The 19,218-nt window shown below is 45.9% G+C and overlaps 1 protein-coding gene across 5 annotated transcripts in view; it reads left to right on the top strand.

The window, feature by feature from the left end:
* The window catches only part of LOC106581933 (diacylglycerol kinase eta), a 78,916-nt gene that overhangs the window by 11,504 nt on the left and 48,194 nt on the right, over positions 1 to 19,218 (top strand). For all 5 annotated transcript variants that reach the window (XM_014164445.3, XM_014164443.3, XM_014164444.3 and 2 more), the window contains 2 exons: positions 12,036 to 12,146; positions 16,598 to 16,678. In XM_014164445.3, the coding sequence (XP_014019920.1) occupies positions 12,036 to 12,146; positions 16,598 to 16,678 (192 nt within the window). The remainder of the gene's footprint in view (positions 1 to 12,035; positions 12,147 to 16,597; positions 16,679 to 19,218) is intronic.

Raw genomic sequence — 19,218 nt, 5'->3', positions numbered from 1 at the left:
TGTTCTGCCTCCCCCTCACACACAACGATACAGTGTCGTTAGAGACAGGAAAATTAGCCAGCAACCGCTGACGAGGTGTAATCCCCACCGCCCTCTAAGGCCTCAGTTTAAGGTTTCACTGATAAGTCTATGTTTTTATCTAGAGCAGTGGCGTGTCCAGGGGGTGGCCCAGGGTGGCCACCAGTGGAGGCTGCTGAGGGGAGGACGGCTCATAATAATGTCTGGAACAGTGTTTGATTTATTTGATACCATTCCACTTATTCCGCCCTAGCCATTTCCACGAGCCCGTCCTCCCCAATTAACGTGCCACCAATCGCCTGTGGTGGCCATGCCCCTCCCCCCCTGAAATCTGATTGGACACCCCCAGTGGCCCCCCCATAAATTCAGAACCTCTGAATATATTGATGATTTTGACCAAGACCCACACCGATAGCAAGACTCATCAATCTCACCGGAGAAGACATCCGAGAGAGTGAAACAGCGACCCTCTGTCGTAGTGTATGTAGCCCATGTATCTGATGCCGTCTTGCCAAAAGAGATGGCCGCCTCACTTCGCGTTCTTATGAAACTATGCAGTTTTTTTTTTTTTTTTATGTATTATTTCTTACACTGTTACACCAGGAAATCTTAAGCCTTATTACATACAGCCGGGAGTAACTATTGGATATAAGAGCAACGTCAATTTACCATTATGACCAGGAATACGACATTCCTGAAGCGGAACCTATGTTTGGACTACAACCCAGGACAATGGATCGGATCCCAGCAGGCGACCCAAAACAACGGTGCCGCAGAAGGGGCAGACGGAGCGGTCTTTTGGTCAGGCTCCCTAGACAGGCACATCGCCCACCGCTCCCCAGTATACTACTTGCCAATGTCCAGTCTCTTGACAACAAGGTAGACGAAATCCGATCAAGGGTTGCCTTCCAGAGAGACATCAGAGATTGTAACATTCTTTGTTTCACGGAAACATGGCTCACTCGGGATACGTTATCTGAGTCCGTACAGCCACCTGGTTTCTTCACGCATCGCGCCGACAGAAACAAACATCTCTCTGGTAAGAAGAAGGGCGGGGGTGTATGCCTTATAATTAACGAGTCGTGGTTTGATCATAACAACATACAGGAACTCAAATCCTTTTGTTCACCTGACCTAGAATTCCTTACAATGAATTATCTACCAAGAGAATTCTCTTCGATTATAATCACAGTCGTGTATATCCCCCCCAAGCAGACACCTCGACGGCCCTGAAAGAACTTCATTGGACTCTATGTAAACTGGAAACCACATATCCTGAGGCTGCATTTATTGTAGCTGGGGATTTTAACAAGGCTTATCTGAAAACAAGGCTCCCTAAATTTTATCAGTATATCGAATGTGTGACCCGGGCTGGCAAAATTCTGGATCATTGTTACTCTAACTTCAGCGACGCATACAAAGCCCTCCCTCGCCCTCCTTTCGGCAAATCTGACCACGACTCCATTTTGTTGCTCCTATAGACAGAAACTAAAACAGGAAACGCCCGTGCTCAGGTCTGTTCAACGTTGGTCCGACCAATCTGATTCCACGCTTCAAGATTGCTTTGATCACGTGGACTGGGATATGTTCCGCATAGCGTCGAACAACAATTAAAAAAATATATATTATTGATTTTAAAAAATAAATTATTTTAGCCCTTTTTTCTCCCCAATTGGTAGTAGTTAGAGTCTTGTCTCACTTGTCTCACCATACGGACCCGGGAGAGGTGAAGGTCGAGAGCCATGCGTCCACGGAAACACAACCCAACCAAGCCGCACTGCTTCTTGACACAATGTACATCCAACCCGGAAGCCAGCCGCATCAATGTGTCTGAGGAAACACCATACACCTGGCGACCTGGTCAGCATGCACTGCGCCCAGCCCGCCACAGGAGCCGCTAGTGCGCGATGAGACAAGGATATCCCTGCCGGCCAAACCCTCCCTAACCCAGACGACGCTGGGCCAATTGTGCACCGCCCCATGGGCCTCCCGGTCGCGGCCAGCTGCGACAGAGTCTGGGCTGGAATCCCATCTCTGGTGGCACAGCTAGCACTGCGATGCAGTGCCTTAGACCACTGCGCCACCCAGGAGGCCGTCGAACAACAACATTGATGTATACGCTGATTCGGTGAACGAGTTTATTAGCAAGTGCATCGGTGATGTTGTACCCACGGGCGACTATTAAAACCTTCCCCAACCAGAAACCGTGGATTGATGGCAGGATTTGCACAAAACTGAAAGTGCGAACCACTGCTTTTAATCAGGGCAAGGCGAGCGGAAACATGACCGAATACAAACAGTGTAGCTATTCCCTCCGCAAGGCAATCAAACAAGCTAAGTGTCAGTATAGAGACAAAGTAGAGTTGCAATTCAACGGCTCAGACATGAGAGGTATGTGGCAGGGTCTACCGTCAATCACGGACTACAAAAAGAAAACCAGCCCCGTCGAGGAGGACAATACATTGCCACCGACACGGCCCGCTACCAAAACCTGCGAGCTCTCCTTTACCGCAGCCAACGTGAGTAAAACATTTAAACATGTTAACCCTCGCAAGGCTGCAGGCCCAGACAGCATCTCTAGCCGTGTCCTCAGAGCATGCGCAAACCAGCTGGGTGGTGTGTTTACAGACATATTCAATCAATCCCTATCCCAGTCTGCTGTTCCCACATGCTTCAAGAGGGCCACCATTGTTCCTGTTCCCAAGAAAGCTAAGGTAACTGAGCTAAAAGACTATCAACCCGTAGCACTCACTTCCGTCATCATGAAGTGCTTTGAGAGACTAGTCAAGGATCATATCACCTCCACCCTACCTGACACCCTAGACCCACTCCAATTTGCTTACCGCCCCAATAGGTCCACAGACGACACAATCACAATCACACTGCACACTGTCCTAACCCATCTGGAAAAGAGGAATACCAATGTAAGAATGCTGTTCATCGACTACAGCTCAGCATTTAACACCATAGTACCCTCCAAACTCGTCATTAAGCTCGAGACCTTGGGTCTCGACCCCACCCTGTGCACCTGGGTCCTGGACTTTCTGACAGGACACCCCCAGGTGGTGAGGGTAGGAAACAACATCTCCACACTGATGTTCCTCAACACTGGAGCCCCACAAGGGTGCGTTCTCAACTCTCTCCTGTACTCTCTGTTCACCCATGACTGCGTGGCCATGCACGCCTCCAACTCAATCATCAAGTTTGCAGACGGCACTACAGTGGTAGGCTTGATTACCAACAACAACGAGACGGCCTACAGGGAGGAGGTGAGGGCCCTTGGAGTGTTGTGTCAGGAAAATAACCTCACACTCAACGTCAACAAAACAAAGGAGATGATCATAGACTTCAGGAAACAGCAGAGGGAGCACCCCCCTATCCACATCGACAGGACAGTAGTGGAGAAGGTGGAAAGTTTTAAGTTCCTCGGCGTACACATCGCAGACAAACTGAAATGGTCCACCCACACAGACAGCGTGGTGAAGAAGGCGCAACAGCGCCTCTTCAACCTCAGGAGGCTGAAGATATTTGGCTTGTCACCAAAAACACTCACAAACTTTTACAGATGCATAATCGAGAGCATCCTGTAGGGCTGTATCACAGCCTGGTACGGCAACTTCTCTGCACACAACCGTAAGGCTCTCCAGAGGGTAGTGAGGTCTGCATAACGCATCACCGGGGGCAAACTACCTGCCCTCCAGGACAGGAAGGACGAATTTTATCATGTGAAATGTTCCAAAAACACGTTTTCACACGTGAAGTGTTCCAAAAACACGTTTTCAAATCATGTAATTTTCCACAATGTGAAATCATGTGGTTCAACATGTGATAACATGAAACTACACAGTTAGCAATTGCTGTTAATTTTGTGTAATATTTTTGTCATTTTACGGTACATTTCTACAGTAATATATTAGTGTTTTGCTATATGCACTTGCTATATGCACTTGGGTAGGTTACTTTTTGGCCCGTCATGCAAATGAACTTGGCATGCCTTACTTGTAATTGCATTCAATTTAAGGATAGTTTAGATGCACTTATTATTTTATAGTAAGTTAACAGCTACTGAGTTTCAGTGAAAATAGTGGAAACACCTTTTAATGTATTTCTACAGCTGAACTGTATTTTGAAAGTAAATATACAACAACAAACTGTATTAAGGAAATCCAATTCTACATCCAATTATTTTCAATGCTGAAAAAGTTGATCTACTTTCTGAATTGACTGGACTGTAACTCAACATTGGTTAGCACACTTGAGATACAACCACACCTGGGATTTGAACTCACAACATCTCGGACGCCAGCAACCTGAATATCCTGCTTTGCCATTAGGTCTGTTACCATGACGGAGACCGACCACGGATTTATTGGGAAGAATACATTTCTGCACTTTCCCAGAATCAAGTCAATAATTGTGCGATTATCACCAATGAAAAAGTAGCAGTGCTCAGGGACATTTGATATTAAGGCCTAGATTCAATTAGAGCAAGTGTGAACACGCAATAGCCGACACCTGCATAGCTGGTGTTTTGGCAGTGTCAGAAGTGTAACTGCGTTACAGTACAGTGTTGTTCCCTGGTGTATAAAAAGGTCAAAGGTACACATAAGGTACCTTCAGAGGTACACATATGTGACCGACCGCCTTGATTCGGTATTATGTAGCAAAATTTTACATTGGATAAAAGTAGAGACAAAATGGTATATCATACACTGCATTTCAGGAACAATGGTGAAGTAATTCTGCTATGAAAGTTGTAACCCCACCTTTTAAGAAAAATGGCCCTTGAATGTTTTGGTACACCTACTGAAGAGCTCTTTTGTCTACACCCATTCAACATTGTTCACACCCTCTTAAGCCTTAGCCCCACCCATCTCTTTAAGGAGTCACATGTCAAGTCAAATCAAATCAAATTTTATTGGTCACATACAGATGGTTAGCAGATGTTGTTGTGAGTGTAGCGAAATGCTTATACTTCTAGATCTGACAGTGCAGCAGTATCTAACAGGTAATATCTAACAATTCCACAATAAAACATAATATCAATCAAATTCCACAACAAACCTAATACACACAATCTAGTAAAGGAATGGGATAAGAATATATAAAATATATGGATGAGCAGTGACAGAGCAGCTAAGATGCAATAGATAGTATAGAATAGATAGTGTAGGAGACAGTATACAGTGTATATATATGAGATAAGTAATGCGAGATATGTAAACATTCTTAAAGTGGCATTATTAAAGTGACATTATTAAAGTGACTAGTGTTCCATTTATTAAAGTGGCCAATGATATCAAGTCTGTAGGTAGGCAGCCGCCTCTGTGTTAGTGATGGCTGTTTAACAATCTGGTGGCCTTGAGATAGAAGCTGTTTTTCAGTCTCTCGGTCCCAGCTTTGATGCACCTGTACTGACCTCGCCTTCTGCATGGAAGCGGGGTGAACAGGCAGTGGCTCGGGTGGTTATTGTCCTTGATTATCTTTTTTGCCTTCCTGTGACATTGGGTGTTGTGGGTGTCCTGGAGGGCAGGTAGTTTGCCCCCGGTGATGCGTTACGCAGACCGTACCACCCTCTGGAGAGCCCTGCGGTTGTGGGCGGTGCAGTTGCCGTACCAGGCGGTGATACAGCCTGACAGGATGCCCTCGATTGTGCAGCTGTAAAAGTTAGTGAGGGTTTTCGGTGACAAGACACATTTTTTCAGCCTCCTGAGGTTGTGTGTGAGGTCATGTAGTGTGGTAAAGATTAAGACTAAAAGTAGTAGCCTACAATAAGGAGAAATTTCTGGTAAACAGAAAGTGTCCAGATAAAAATATTTTTTTCCATGGCTAAACCAACTAATCTTGTAATTTAACAATTTTATTTGTATTTACAGATGGCATACACGTTTGTTATTAAGGCACATCAAATTTAAAATGTTCCAGAAGGCATTTCTGCCAAAAAAAAAGCATTTTGATAAAAAATCGAAATAAACGTTTGTCAGATGTTGTCACATTAACTTCACATTAAATCACGTGATCACATGAGAAAGTCATGTGTTTTGTTTCCCTAAGGGGTGTGTGTTTTTGTAGAAGAGTATAAAGCCCAGTTCAGATACAAGAGACGAGACTCACAATGGTCTTTTTTTTTTAAGGACTTTTAGAACAAAGTTTGCTTGATCTGAACAGTCCTGGAGTTTCCAAAATTCAACATTTCAAATCTTAGCTGAAGACTTGCGATGAGACAGGTCCCTTTATGTAACGTAGGCGCAGGGAGTCAGGAAACAAGTGCAGTTATTGAGTTTAAGAATGATTAACATGGAACTATAAACAATAATACCTGACGACTACCAACAGAAGAGTACTATATACAGCAGGCCTGGGCAATTCCAGTCCTCGGGGGCCTGATTGGTGTCACACTTTCCCCCCCATCCTTAGCAAACACACCTGATTTAAACTAATTGAATTTTTAACTGAAGATCAATACTAGTTGATTATTGGAGTCAGGTGCTGGGAATGGGGCAAAAGTGCGACACCAATCAGGCCCCCAGGACTGGAGTTGCCTAGGCCTGATATCAAGGGTGAGTAATCAAGGGAGTAATTAAGAACATCGTTCCACACCTCTTCTGCGTGCCTGAACCACTCATCCACCGCAGGAGCTTCGGTCTGGCTCGGGGTCCACGGAGCCAGGGCTGGCTGATAACCCAGAACACACTGGAAGGGTGTCAGCCCGGTGGAGGAGTGACGCAATGAATTCTGAGTGTATTCCGCCCAGGGAAGGAATCGGGCCCACTCCCTCTGCTGGTCCTGGTGGTGTCTTCTCAGGATCCTCCGTTGAGCGCCGGAGAGGGGGAGCGGGAGTAGACGCGACACTTTAGCCAATCAGAGAACAGTTCACTGACGTTCTGTGTTCAGACAAGCAGCTAGCTAGCTAGCCAAGCAGACAGCTAAGCTGTTTTGCAGCAGTAATACTGTAACTAGCCTAGCTTGCTGATATTTCTCTGACAAGTCAGAAAGTATATAGTGTTTCTAGTTCATTCATGAAACTCGTTTTCTACAATACCTTACTACAAGGGACAACTTTGTTTCAAAGTTTCATCACGTCATTGAAAGAAGCACCGTTACCGTTGAAATGGTCGCAACTGTGCGTCTCGTGTTATTGATCAGAATGACCGGTCTCCAGTCAGCTGTTCTACAACACACAATTATGAAATGTTCTAGTTTTGTCTTGTCTCGTCTTCTGTTGTAGGGTTGAAACCAGGGTTAACAGAGTTGGACGTGAAGATGTGCCGAACCAGCTATGATGTGTGAATTTGCTACATTATTCTTAGAGGCGGCTACTATAATTGGCAGGTAGCCTAGCTGTTAAGAGCATTTGGCCAGTAACTGAAAGGTTGCTGGTTTGAATCCCTGAGCCGACAAGGTGGAAAAATCTGCTGTTCTCCCCTTGAGCAAGGCAGTTAACCCCCAACAACAACTGGGTGCTGCTGATGTCGTTTAAGACAGCCCCCTCCACCTCTTTGATCCAGAGGGGTTGGGTTAAATGCTGAAGACACATTTTGGTTGAATGCATTCAGTTGTGCAACTTGCCAGGTATCCCGTTTCCCTACATCTGGTTTTGACAGGCCTAAAGCAGAAACATGTGTCACCATGAAGACATAGCTCAGGCCTTCAGTAAAAATGTCTCGTTATAAAGACTCCGGTTGGCTCAAAAACAACCTTTTGGCTTTTTATGAATGGAGGAATGGAAGTGTAGCCTACTGTGTATTTGGATCCGAGCTACAATGCTCAGTGACTGGTTTTCTGAACCTGAAAAAAAATCATTCATCATTCTATGCCACTACCTGTCCATTGAACTGGACCATTGTACTAGAATCCCACACAGCTCCCTTCCTAGACATGGCACTCCCATATGGAACTGTCCCTTTTAGCATGGCCATAAATTGACTTCTGAGGCCCATTTAGAATCAGACAGCTTGTTCCCTTGTAGCCTTTTGGACGGTGTATGTGTGTGTGTGTGTGTGCACGCATGTTATCTCTATCCAGCCCCCCCCCCCCCCTTAGGCTCCTTATCCCTGATTAGTGGTGAGTGGCTGTGCTGGTCAGAAGATCTTTGGCCTATCCTCTCCTCTGCTAGCCAGGAGTGTGTGCATGGCAGGCTGACAAGATATACCCTGTGGCTATGAGTTCTGATAGGGTAGAAGCAGTGACATATGTATGTGGCTCTGTACTGATTGGACAGAATCAGGAAGTATGCCCTGTGGCTCTGGATTCTGTTAGGTTAGAAGCAGCAGAGCTTTATGTCCGGTGCTTATCAGATATATGTCCGGTGGTTATCAGATATACCTCAATGGCTGTTAAGCTCAGTTTTCACCCTGAGTAGAGACACAGGGCTAATACTGATGTGTGTGGTACTATATAGGGCAGAGGGCTCGGGGATATGGTTATCCTCTAAAAAGAGGCATGGAGTTATGAGCTATAGGAGCTGGTTTGTGTCCCTGTAGCAGGCTTGTGGCTAGGGGGATATGGCTGGTGTTAGGAGCTGGTTTATGTCCTAACTGTAGCAGTGTAGCAGGCAGACTAGAGGCTGGATATGATATCCTCAGGGACAGGATGCAGGCCTGTTCTTTTCATTTACCCTTTCAGGGAACTCCTGCCTGCTCCGCTCTTATCCCCACAGCACAGCTGCTGGACTTGTTGGAGCTCAGCCTTTGTCCATTGTGTGTGTGTGTGTGTGTGTGTGTGTGTGTGTGTGTGTGTGTGTGTGTGTGTGTGTGTGTGTGTGTGTGTGTGTGTGTGTGTGTGTGTGTGTGTGTGTGTGTTTTAATATTCAGGCCAGGGAGAGTTGTGTGTGCGTGTACATTACTTGGTGGTAAGTTTAGTTCAGTTCTGTCTGGCAGCCCTGCCCTCCCCAGTAACAGGGGAACGTGTGTGTGTGTGTAGCAGAGGAACAGGCTAATAATAGATTGCTTCTGGCCCAGTTGGCCACAGGAAGGAGATGGAGACAAGGAGAGGAACTATGGGGGCCAAAGAGGGACAAACTAGAAAATAGAACAGCAAACTGGAGCAAAGCTACTTTTTCTCTCGCCTGGCATAAAAGTTATACTTCTGACTTTGTTATGAGGGACTTTTGCAGCCGTCTTGCTCTCCATCCCCATCTCCACTCTGGCCTCTTTTACTAGTAGAAGAATACGTACAAGCTGGTCTGCAAAGCTTGTTTCAGCCTTGTCCAATATTTCTAGTAAAGTAAGTATAGAATGTTAAACAAAGTATTATGTGTAAACAGTGGTGTTTGTAACTTTGCACTCTAAACGTTTAGTCATCATACTGTGGTTCTGGTAGTTTTACCCTCCTGCTCCTATCTTCTCTCTCAGTCATGTGGCTCTCATGATGTCTCTCAGTCTTTGATTGGATTAGCCATGCAGCCTGCTGATTGGACAGTGAGCTCATCTGTGTAGACCTGTTCTGACCTTTAGATGAGTGATTTGAGCGCATTATGAGAGGAGAAACGCTCCTTCATGTAGTGTCAGGACCATTGTCTGTGTGTGTGTAGCACATTTACCAGAAGTGACAAGACCCCTTTTTCAGTTACCTACCTACCTACCTACCTACCTACCTACCTACCTACCTACCTACCTACCTACCTACCTACCTACCTACCTACCTACCTACCTACCTACCTACCTACCTACCTACCTACCTACCTACCTACCTACCTACCTACCTACCTACCTACCTACCTACCTACCTACCTACCTACCTACCTACCCACCCCAGTCCCATTGTAAAGGAAGTGTCTAGTGCAGACCTTACATGCCCACCTACCTACCTACCTCCCCTAGTGGTTCTATAACAAGGCTATGACTTCATACGCCATGCCTGTCCCTCGGTATTTCAATCCTTACGCGCTGGTTCTTTGATAGTCGTCACAGGCGAGCAACGGTTGCCTTATAAGGTAGTCCGTAATGCGGTATTTCACCTTAATCCAGTTGAGGTATTTAGGCTTTAAACTCTGCTACATAAAGGGAGATAATTAATATTTGAAGCATGTAAACAGTCAAGCCGAGTGGCCAGTGTTTGGCTTGGGGCCTCTCTGCATGGTCTAGAAGTAGAAGCTGCCCTTAACCACAGATCTAGGATCAGAACCATGCTCAACTCTGGTCACATTGCCAATGTTTGCAGAGTTTCTTTATGTATTCCCCTTTACTGGAAATCAGTCATTTTTAAGTAATTTGCTCAAAATACTATCCTTTACAAATCGTGCAGTTAGTGATAGCGAGGGTATGTGTCGTTAGCCGTTGGCTGTGTTAGTTAGCGAGACAGTGAGTTAGCTACAGCCAGGCTGTGTTAGTTAGCGAGACAGTGAGTTAGCTACAGCCAGGCTGTGTTAGTTAGCGAGACAGTGAGTTAGCTACAGCCAGGCTGTGTTAGTTAGCGAGACAGTGAGTTAGCTACAGCCACGCTGTGTTAGTTAGCGAGACAGTGAGTTAGCTACAGCCAGGCTTGTGTTAGTTAGCGAGACAGTGAGTTAGCCGTAGCCAGGCTGTATGACGTTAGTGAGCCATTGAGTTAGCCGTAGCCAAGGCTGTATGTCCTTAGCGAGACAGTGTGGCGGATGGAGTGCTGTGTTTAGGTTGACACAGCTGGTGGAAGTGCAGGATGTCAGCTCCAAACCTCCATCTCTGTTTGTAATTCTCCCTTCAGAGAGAACATTTCCTCTGCTAAAAATAGGTCTCCCTGTGTGTGTGCCCCCTCCCCTGTGTGCCCCCAGAGTGCTGTTCTTCACCCAGCGTTTCCATGTGTGTTGTGTGTTGTGTGTGTGTGTGTGTGTTGTGTGTTGTGTGTGTGTGTGTGTTTATAGAGCCCGTTTAGTTTTTTCCTTAATTCCGACTTCTCTTGTTTTGTTTTTCCAGGTTTCAGTTATTTTCCAGGTTTTTCAGGTTTTCACTTTCAATATCACACTTTTTAAATGTCCTACTAAGTTCAATACGTTTTTTAATATTGTTGAATGCCGTTTTAATGTCTGGATTCCGTGATTCTGTCCGTGTTTCCCGCAACTCTGATTTTATAGGGCCCTATGTTTACTGTCGGAAGTTAAAATCTGATCTAAGGTGTCACAGGGGCTCCACCAAAGGAGTCCCAGAGACAGGACAACCTGCAGGACGCACACAGTACATACACCTCTCTCTCTGTGTCTGGTTTGCCTGTAAAAGTCCCATGAAAAGCTTTTAATGGGGAAACATGCTCAAACACTCTTCTTTTCCACGTTATGATGGTCTCTTAAAGAAATGTCACATCTCAGAGTAGAAGACAGGTGCTTATTTAGTTAAAGTGGTTAAAACATTTTCAGACCACTGAGTTCAACAGAGGGTTAGAACTAGTGAATGAAATGCTCCTCTCTCTCTCTCTCTCTCTCTCTCTCTCTCCCCCCTCTCTCTTTCTCTCCTCCCTCCCTCCTTCACTCCCTCCCTCCATCTCTCTCTCCCCTCCCTCCCTCTCTCTGTCTGTCTGTCAGGCCTGAGTGTGAGCAGTGTGTTTATAGTGGGTCAGAGAAGCAAGGCATCTGTAATGGCCTTCCTTTCTTTGCTGTTGTTTAGCCAGTCCTTCCTCTCCCATGCATGAAATTGACACACACACACTTTTATCTCAGCAGAGTTTCCTGTAGATAAACACAGAGGTGTGTGTGTGTGTTGTGTGTGTGTGTGTGTGTGTGTGTGTGTGTGTGTGTGTGTGTGTGTGTGTGTGTGTGTGTGAGCATGCTCCATGGGGGAGAAGGATTAACTCTGCCAGTCACTGGGATTAACACAGAGCTCATACACACTATACCCTTATCTCGACAGTACAACACACGTGCTGGGCTTCACAGATGTGTGTGTGTCAGTGTTTTCGGTTATGTGATATTTGTCAATTGTATTAATTAATGTATTGAAACAGGGTTTGGGGTTAGTTTAGTTCACTGTTCAGACAATTCATGGTGAGTTGAAGATACATGTAACAATGTTATTCTCCCCCCTCTCTCTCTTTCTCTTTCTCTCTAGACCAGTGTGAAAGAGGGACTGTTGCTGAAACAGACAAGTTCATTCCAGAGGTGGAAAAAACGCTATTTTAAACTGAGAGGACGCACACTTTACTACGCCAAAGATGCCAAGGTAGGACACACACAGACACACACACACAGAGACACATGCACACAGACACACGCACTCAGACACACACAGAGTCAGAAAAACTGGCTCTCATTAACTACCATAGCAGCCTAGTTTAGAGACCCAGCAAAAGCACATGACAGATAGCCACCCTATATAGAGAGCAATAGTAATGTCATCTTTTTGTTAGCACGAACTCTGCCATGGTTCGTTGAACAAAGCCTATGGGAAAGTTAATTGAGTTTTTGTAGGGTTTTTGGATAAACACCGAAAATAAGTTCTGTGGTAAACACAGACTTAAGAGATCTTATAAAACATTTCTATGAGATAATCTTTGTCAGCTAATGTCACTTTTTGTGAATTTTCAAGCCAAAAAAAACACATGAAGGCTTCATAATTCATAAAGGTCATGTTAACTGACTGATATTATCTCATGGAACAAAACCTATTAGGTCTCCTAAGCCTGTGTTAACCTCAGACCTGATTTTCAGCGTTTATCCCAAAACCCTATACTTTCCACAATCATTTTCATAGGGATGGCTGAACAAACCAGAAGTAACTCATTTCCACAGCCTTTCGTAGTTGAACCAGGTGTGTTAATGCAGGGTTGGAACTATAGACAGCAACAAACCCTTTAGCTCTCCAGGACCAGGGTTGAAGACTGCCCCTACCCTTAACTATATACTCAGAACCCCTATCCCAAAAACATCTTACCCCGCTACCCTCTACCCTTTGACCTTTAACCCTGACTCCCCTCTCCTGCTTCTGGCAGCCTGCCAACCCTTTACCCCTAACCAACATAACCTCTAACTTTCCTCCCCCCAGAACTAACCCTCATAACTGTTTTACCCTACCTCTCTAACCCTGAACCCCATAACCCCAGACCCAAACCCCCTCCCTTGGCTCGTTGGCAGGAGTCCTGCAATGTAACCCCTTACCTCTAGTCCTAGCTTCCAGTCTTCAAAGCAGCCTCTCCTGCGCCTCCCTATTCTGTGGCAGTCTGGCATTCCATTTAACACCTAACCTCTAACCCCAACCCCTGACCTCTTAGACTGGCAGTGCCCTGGCCCGGTGGCAGGAGCGGGCACTGCGTGGCGTTTCCAGGAGTCGTGTATGTTGGAGGGTTCTGTCCGTGTGCTGGGCAGGGCCTCGCCGCACACCACCGCCTAGCGGATCCGACGAAGGTCTGATGTCGATACGGGTCAGCTGCAGCGCCACGACCGGGCCACCTTAGTACCATCCCATCCTCCCTCAGCCCACCCATAGACTCTGATTTAAGGCTTTAGACTCTTCTGTTAGCCTCTAGACTTTAAGACTGTCACGCCAGTCCTCGAGGGCTACAGTCCTGCTGGTCTTGACATTTCTTCCCATCTCTTCTATTGGGTCAATGAATATGTCTTAGCTAAAGAGTCAACATAACATTTTTGGACAGGTGTACCTCAGGTAAACCAGCAAGACACTGTGGACCACAGTGGACCAGAGTTTGACCTACTGCTCCAGAACTACAGGCTACCCCCCCCCCCCCCCCTACATTCGCTTGCCACATTCACTCCGGCATCGCCTAGAAAGCCTGTTTGCTCTGGCATTGCTTAGGAGCCTGTTCATGCTTAGAAAGTTCCATCATGGATGTGTATCAATGGTCCAAAGTGGCCTCCTCTCCTCTGCTATCTCCTCTCCTCTGCTGTCTCCTCTCCTCTGCTATCTTCTCTCCTCTGCTATCTCCTCTCCTCTCTTCTCTCTCCCCTATTTTCTTCCTAAGGACTGCTCTTTCTCAATGGGACAGTAGATTAGTATTGGTCAGGACCCTGGTCCTGGGGAGCTGCAGTCAGGTGTGCAGGCTTTTGTTCAAGCGCAGCACTAAAATCTGATTCCCATCCAGGACCAGGACTGTTGTAGATCAGGGTGGTAATTATTAGGGCACGCAACATGAAAAATGTGCGTTTGTTACTGGACAAGTCCAGGTAGCCGTTCCCTGGTTCTGTTCGTTTTCTTCTGTTTGGTGCTTAATGATCATGACCCAGGAGATTAGAACAGGAGAGGAAGCCATCTGAGGTCATTGAGATGCAAGCTAGGAGTTTTGCTCCTGTCTTGTGGGAGAAACACACCTTACTTCCGCTGTCCAGACCACCTCCACTCTGTCCTGTCCGTCCGCTACATGTCTGGCCCTCTGTCTGACGGCCTGCTAGAGCACACTGTGCAGCCAGGTGCTTTGTTTCATCATCACAATGCAACCACAGAGACTACCTTGACAAGCATCTCTTTCTATATGCCTAGAACCTTCTATATGGAACAACTAGCTTGCTAGCTAATGGACAGTGTTTTGGCCTGAGTTGACTCTCGGCTCTACCCTCTTCTCTCTGTCCTTGGCCTTCAGTCCTAAAGTTTAGGGATTCAATTGGGACTAGGAGTCAGAATGCGTTAATGTCACGCCATTGCTACACGCAGCTTTCACGAGGAGGCCAGAGAGCGAGAGAAACATTCAACATCCACACTCACCTTTACCTAGACCCTGTTCCAATACGTCCGAAATCCAACCATCCTTCCTTCCTTTTCTTGAGGTAATTGGATTGGTTGAAAGGGTTTTACTGATCCAATCACATACAGATTCATGACTAGATTAAACGGGGAGGAAAGAAGGGTTTCTAAGTCTTTGAACAGGGACTTAGTCTACACCGTCTCTGAGTAATGTATGTCCACTGACAGCTGTCACATGGCTCGATAGTGATGATCCTGTTGTGTGTTAGTTCATAAGGATGGTGTGTGTGTGTGTGTGTGTGTGCGTGTGCGTGTGCTTGAGTGTGCATGCATGTGTGTGTGTGTGTTTGTCATTGCTGAGACCTCACAAACAGACGCGCACACATACACGTGATACCAGCCATGTCATGACAGCCAAGAGTGCTTGAAGAGGGGGAAATGTTTATGTTGGCATGCCACACACAAGCTCTCAGACCCCCCACCGCCCACACACACACACACACACACATACTCTGACTAGTGTCCCCATCCTGCTCTTATACCATCCCTGGAGAGTGTCATAAACAGGGCATTTCTCTGACAGCTGCAGCCTTTAAGGACGAACACACACACACACACACACATACACACTAGGGGCATTCCTCTACTATAACAGCGGCAGCTGCACTGTAGTTGGCCTCCAGCCCTTTAAGAGCTCAGCGGCAGGGCAGGCGGTAGTGATGTCATCATCTGGCAGGTTGTGTGATTGGATATCATGTTCCTATTAACAGGCCCTGGCTCGTCTGCTCTCTGCTGACTGACTGAATGGATGGGGCTGTTCCAACATTGACTTGGGATAATCTGCTCTCATTCATCGTGTGCGTGTGTGTGCGTGTGTGTGCGTGTGTGTGCGTGTGTGCGTGTGTGTGCGTGTGTGTGCGTGTGTGTGTGTCACTCAGTAGTAGCCGTGTGTTTGAGTCTGTGCCAGAGGTGGGATAAACAACCGCTATTCTTCGATCTACTCCATCAGGTCTATAGTTAGTTGGCCTATGTTGAATTAATCAAGATCATCATTAGCATGTCGCTTTGGCCTGCTTCTTATTACTATTGCAATAGACATAAGGCTCATTATAGCTCCTCATATAGAATAATGCATAATGCTTATAGCAGTTCATATAACACAGGAGTGGCCAACCTTCCTCCTGGACTGCTGTACTGGGTGTGCAAGCTTTTGATCCAGCCCTGCGCCAACAACCCAGATAAAACTTAGCAAGTTCCTGACGAGCAGCTGATTAGCTGAATCAGAGGTGTTAAAGCAGGGCTGGAGCAAATACCCTGCACACCTAGTAGGAAGGTTACCTGCCCCTGATAGAACATATGATCATGTATAATGCTTATAGCTCTTCATACAGAGTAAGTATATGATACTGCATGATGTCATCCCAGTTCTGATCTGTTGCCCAATTATCGCCAAAATATTAGAATTGGGCTGCCTGTGTAAACACAGCCTAAGATTCAGGGTTGTGGCCAGTTGAATTTCTATTCATTAGGGATTGAATCTAAACATTGGATGTTTAAGTGCTTTTCATTTCAACTCAGATTTATGTAAATCATGCGTTATGATCTATAGGGAAATGTTCACAAATATGGAAGTTGCACCAGCTCTCAAGTCAGTTTTTGTCCCATTATGATTTCAAAATGGCTTTTCTTTTTTTGGTCTAGGTCAGTTAAGATTGACCCCAGCCCTGAAGTCAATATTTAAGATAATGCTCCCATAGATCTGCCTTCATAGTAGTCAAGGGTTAAGATAAGAAATGTTTTGTGTATTAGCATTTTGTGTGTTTTATCATACTCAGAGTACTCAATCTGTTGGTCTGTTTGGTCTTCCTCCTCTCTTCTCCTCTCTCTTCTTCCTCCTCTCCTTTCTCACTTCCTCTCCTCTTTTCTCCTCTCGCCTCTTCCTCGTCCTCTTCCTCTCTCCTCTTTCTCCTCTCCTACAGTCTCTGATATTTGACGAGGTGGACCTATCAGATGCCAGTGTGGCTGAGTCCAGCACTAAGAATGTCAACAACAGCTTCACGGTGAGATTCTACATGAATGTACGCACCCACACACACACACACACACAAAATCAAATCAAACTTTAGTTTATTTGTCGAATGTACAGGATACAACAGGTGTAAAAAAAACATGAGAATGTACGCTACATTCAAGGTCACTGCCAATATCATATCAATGTGCAGTGATATGGTGGTAGTAGGTAGGTACATGTAGGCAGGGGTAAAAGTGACTAGGCAGCAGGATAAATATTATAATAATAATAGTAGCAGTGTGTGTGTGTGTGTGTGTGTGTGTGTGTGTGTGTGTGTGTGTGTGTGTGTGTGTGTGTGTGTGTGTGTGTGTGTGTGTGTGTGTGTGTGTGTGTGTAGGCACACACACACACATACACACAGTGGCTAGACATCCACAGGCAGTTTAGTTCTCTTTATCTTCAACATTAGGTTGCGCTGCAGATCAATGTGCTATGCTAAGGCCACCAAAGTCTTAGGTTGATGATGATTGCTTCAATGTGGTGTGTGTGTGTGTGTGTGAGAGAGAAATGTAAGCAAACATCTTGTCAACTGTGATGCAAACTGACAGGGAACAGTGAGTGTGTTCTTGTTTTTCTATTAATGTTCTCTCTCTCTCTCACACTCACTCACACACACACACGTGTGCACAAGCTCAAAGGAGTGAGTGAGGGCATGTCTTTCTATAAATGTCCGCCCTGTCCCCTGGTGTTGCTATAAAAAGAAAGGAGAAGGAGGAGAGAGTGAGGAGTGGAGTAAGAGAGCGAGTTCAGAGAAGAACACAGAGCTATTTTTAGCATCGCCTTTAGTGCTTCGCTGAGCATGTTTGGGATGACTTGACTGCTGGCATATTGGTGTGTGTGTGTGTTTGCGTGTCTGCCTGCTTGCTAGCCGAGCTTACTTGACCCCATGACGAAATACATTTTTGAAGATCTTCCCCAAGGGGTCAAGTAGTGACGAGCTCCGACTACATCGATTCGCCCAAGGTTGATACTTCTAAAAATGTAAATTGTTAAACACTTACCTTGTACCTATGTTTGTCCTCTGTAGTTGCGTGCCTTTCTTTGTTAGCTGAAATCCATACTTTTTAATAAAACGTTTGTCAAATACAACCACGACTGTTTCCTAGTTTCTGTTGCTATAAAATGGTAACTGTGCCAATTGAATCTCAGATTACGTAGGGTAGTGTACATTTTAGAGCCCTCTTAGAGCAACAAAAGACGAGGAAATGGTCGGTGGTTGTATTTGACAAAAGTTTTGTTAACAAGTGTGGATTTCAGCAAACAAAGAAGGTAAGCGTTTCATAACAGCATTTTTTGTAAAGTATTGACCTTGGGATAATCATTGTAGTTGGCGCAAAATTTCACAAAGCCTGGTTTCTGCTCCACTCCGTTGGTGGAGCTCATCAGAAACTTCCTGCACCATGGAGTTGAGTTTAGTTTGCTACCCGCTTGCAAGCTTGTATATTTGTATGTGTGTGTGTTTACGTGTCTGCCTGCATGAACACGTGTGTGTGTGTGTTGGGCACGTGCAGGGCAGGGGAATGCACATGCTATCTAATGTTTGCTATGAGTCACTGGAGTGGGGTGCAGCTTATAGAGAAATCAGCACAACCCTCAGAATAACTGTAGAGACAAACCACATCAGAGAGAGGGATTGGGAGGGGAGAAAGGGATGGAAAGAGAGGGAGGGTTAGAGTGTGAAAGAAAGCTGCAAAGGACAGGGGGATGGATGGAGAGAAAAAGAAAGCGGGAGGGAAGGAAGGAGAGATGGGGACAGCAGAGAGAGGAAAAACAAGGGACAGAGAGAAAGAGCGAAATGAAAAGGGAGGGAAAGAGAGTAAAGAGAGTGAGAAAGAAAGAAGAAGAGAGATTTAATAGCACAGAAGTTTTTGTTCTGGAACTCTCTCTAATCAAACACATTCCAGTCCATTTACATGTGCAGACCTTTAAACACCAAGGACAGGGATGTGTTTTGATCACTCTTCAGGGGTTTGTGTTTTGGATCAGACTCTTCAGGGATGTGTTTAGGGTCAGTTATTTCAAGGGTGCATTTTGGGTCAGGTTAATCAGGGGTGTGTTTTGTGTCAGGCTATTTGGGGGAGGGGGCGGGGTTCGTCACTATTTAGGGATGTGTTTTGGGTTAGGTTATTCAGGGGTGTGTTTTGGGTCAGGTTATTTAGGGATGTGTTTTTGGACAGGGTATTCTCTGCTCTCTTCCCCTTTGGGGAATGTGCAATGCTGAACCCCTGGGGTGCATTTATTATAAGAGGGCTCTTCACCTCGGTGTGTGTGTGGGTGTGTGTGTGGGTGCGAGAGAGTGAGAGAGAGTGCTGCTCCATGTGACAGTGTGCGTGTGTAGTGCGCTGTTTGTTCCTCAAGCGGCTGAGGATGTGCTGCAGTGAGGGAGACACACACACACACACACACACACCGAGAGGGGGAGACCAGGCTTCACCATTCAGCACGACCGCACACTCTCTCCTTCAGAGAGAGAAAGAGAGAGAGAGAGAGTGAGAGTGGGGGTAAGTGCATTGCAGGATGGCTTTCAGA

Source organism: Salmo salar, chromosome 21, assembly GCF_965601325.2.
Source record: "Salmo salar chromosome 21, fSalSal1, whole genome shotgun sequence".
In the NCBI taxonomy this organism is placed as follows: Eukaryota; Metazoa; Chordata; class Actinopteri; order Salmoniformes; family Salmonidae; genus Salmo; species Salmo salar.
This window is presented reverse-complemented; position numbering and strand designations above follow the sequence as displayed.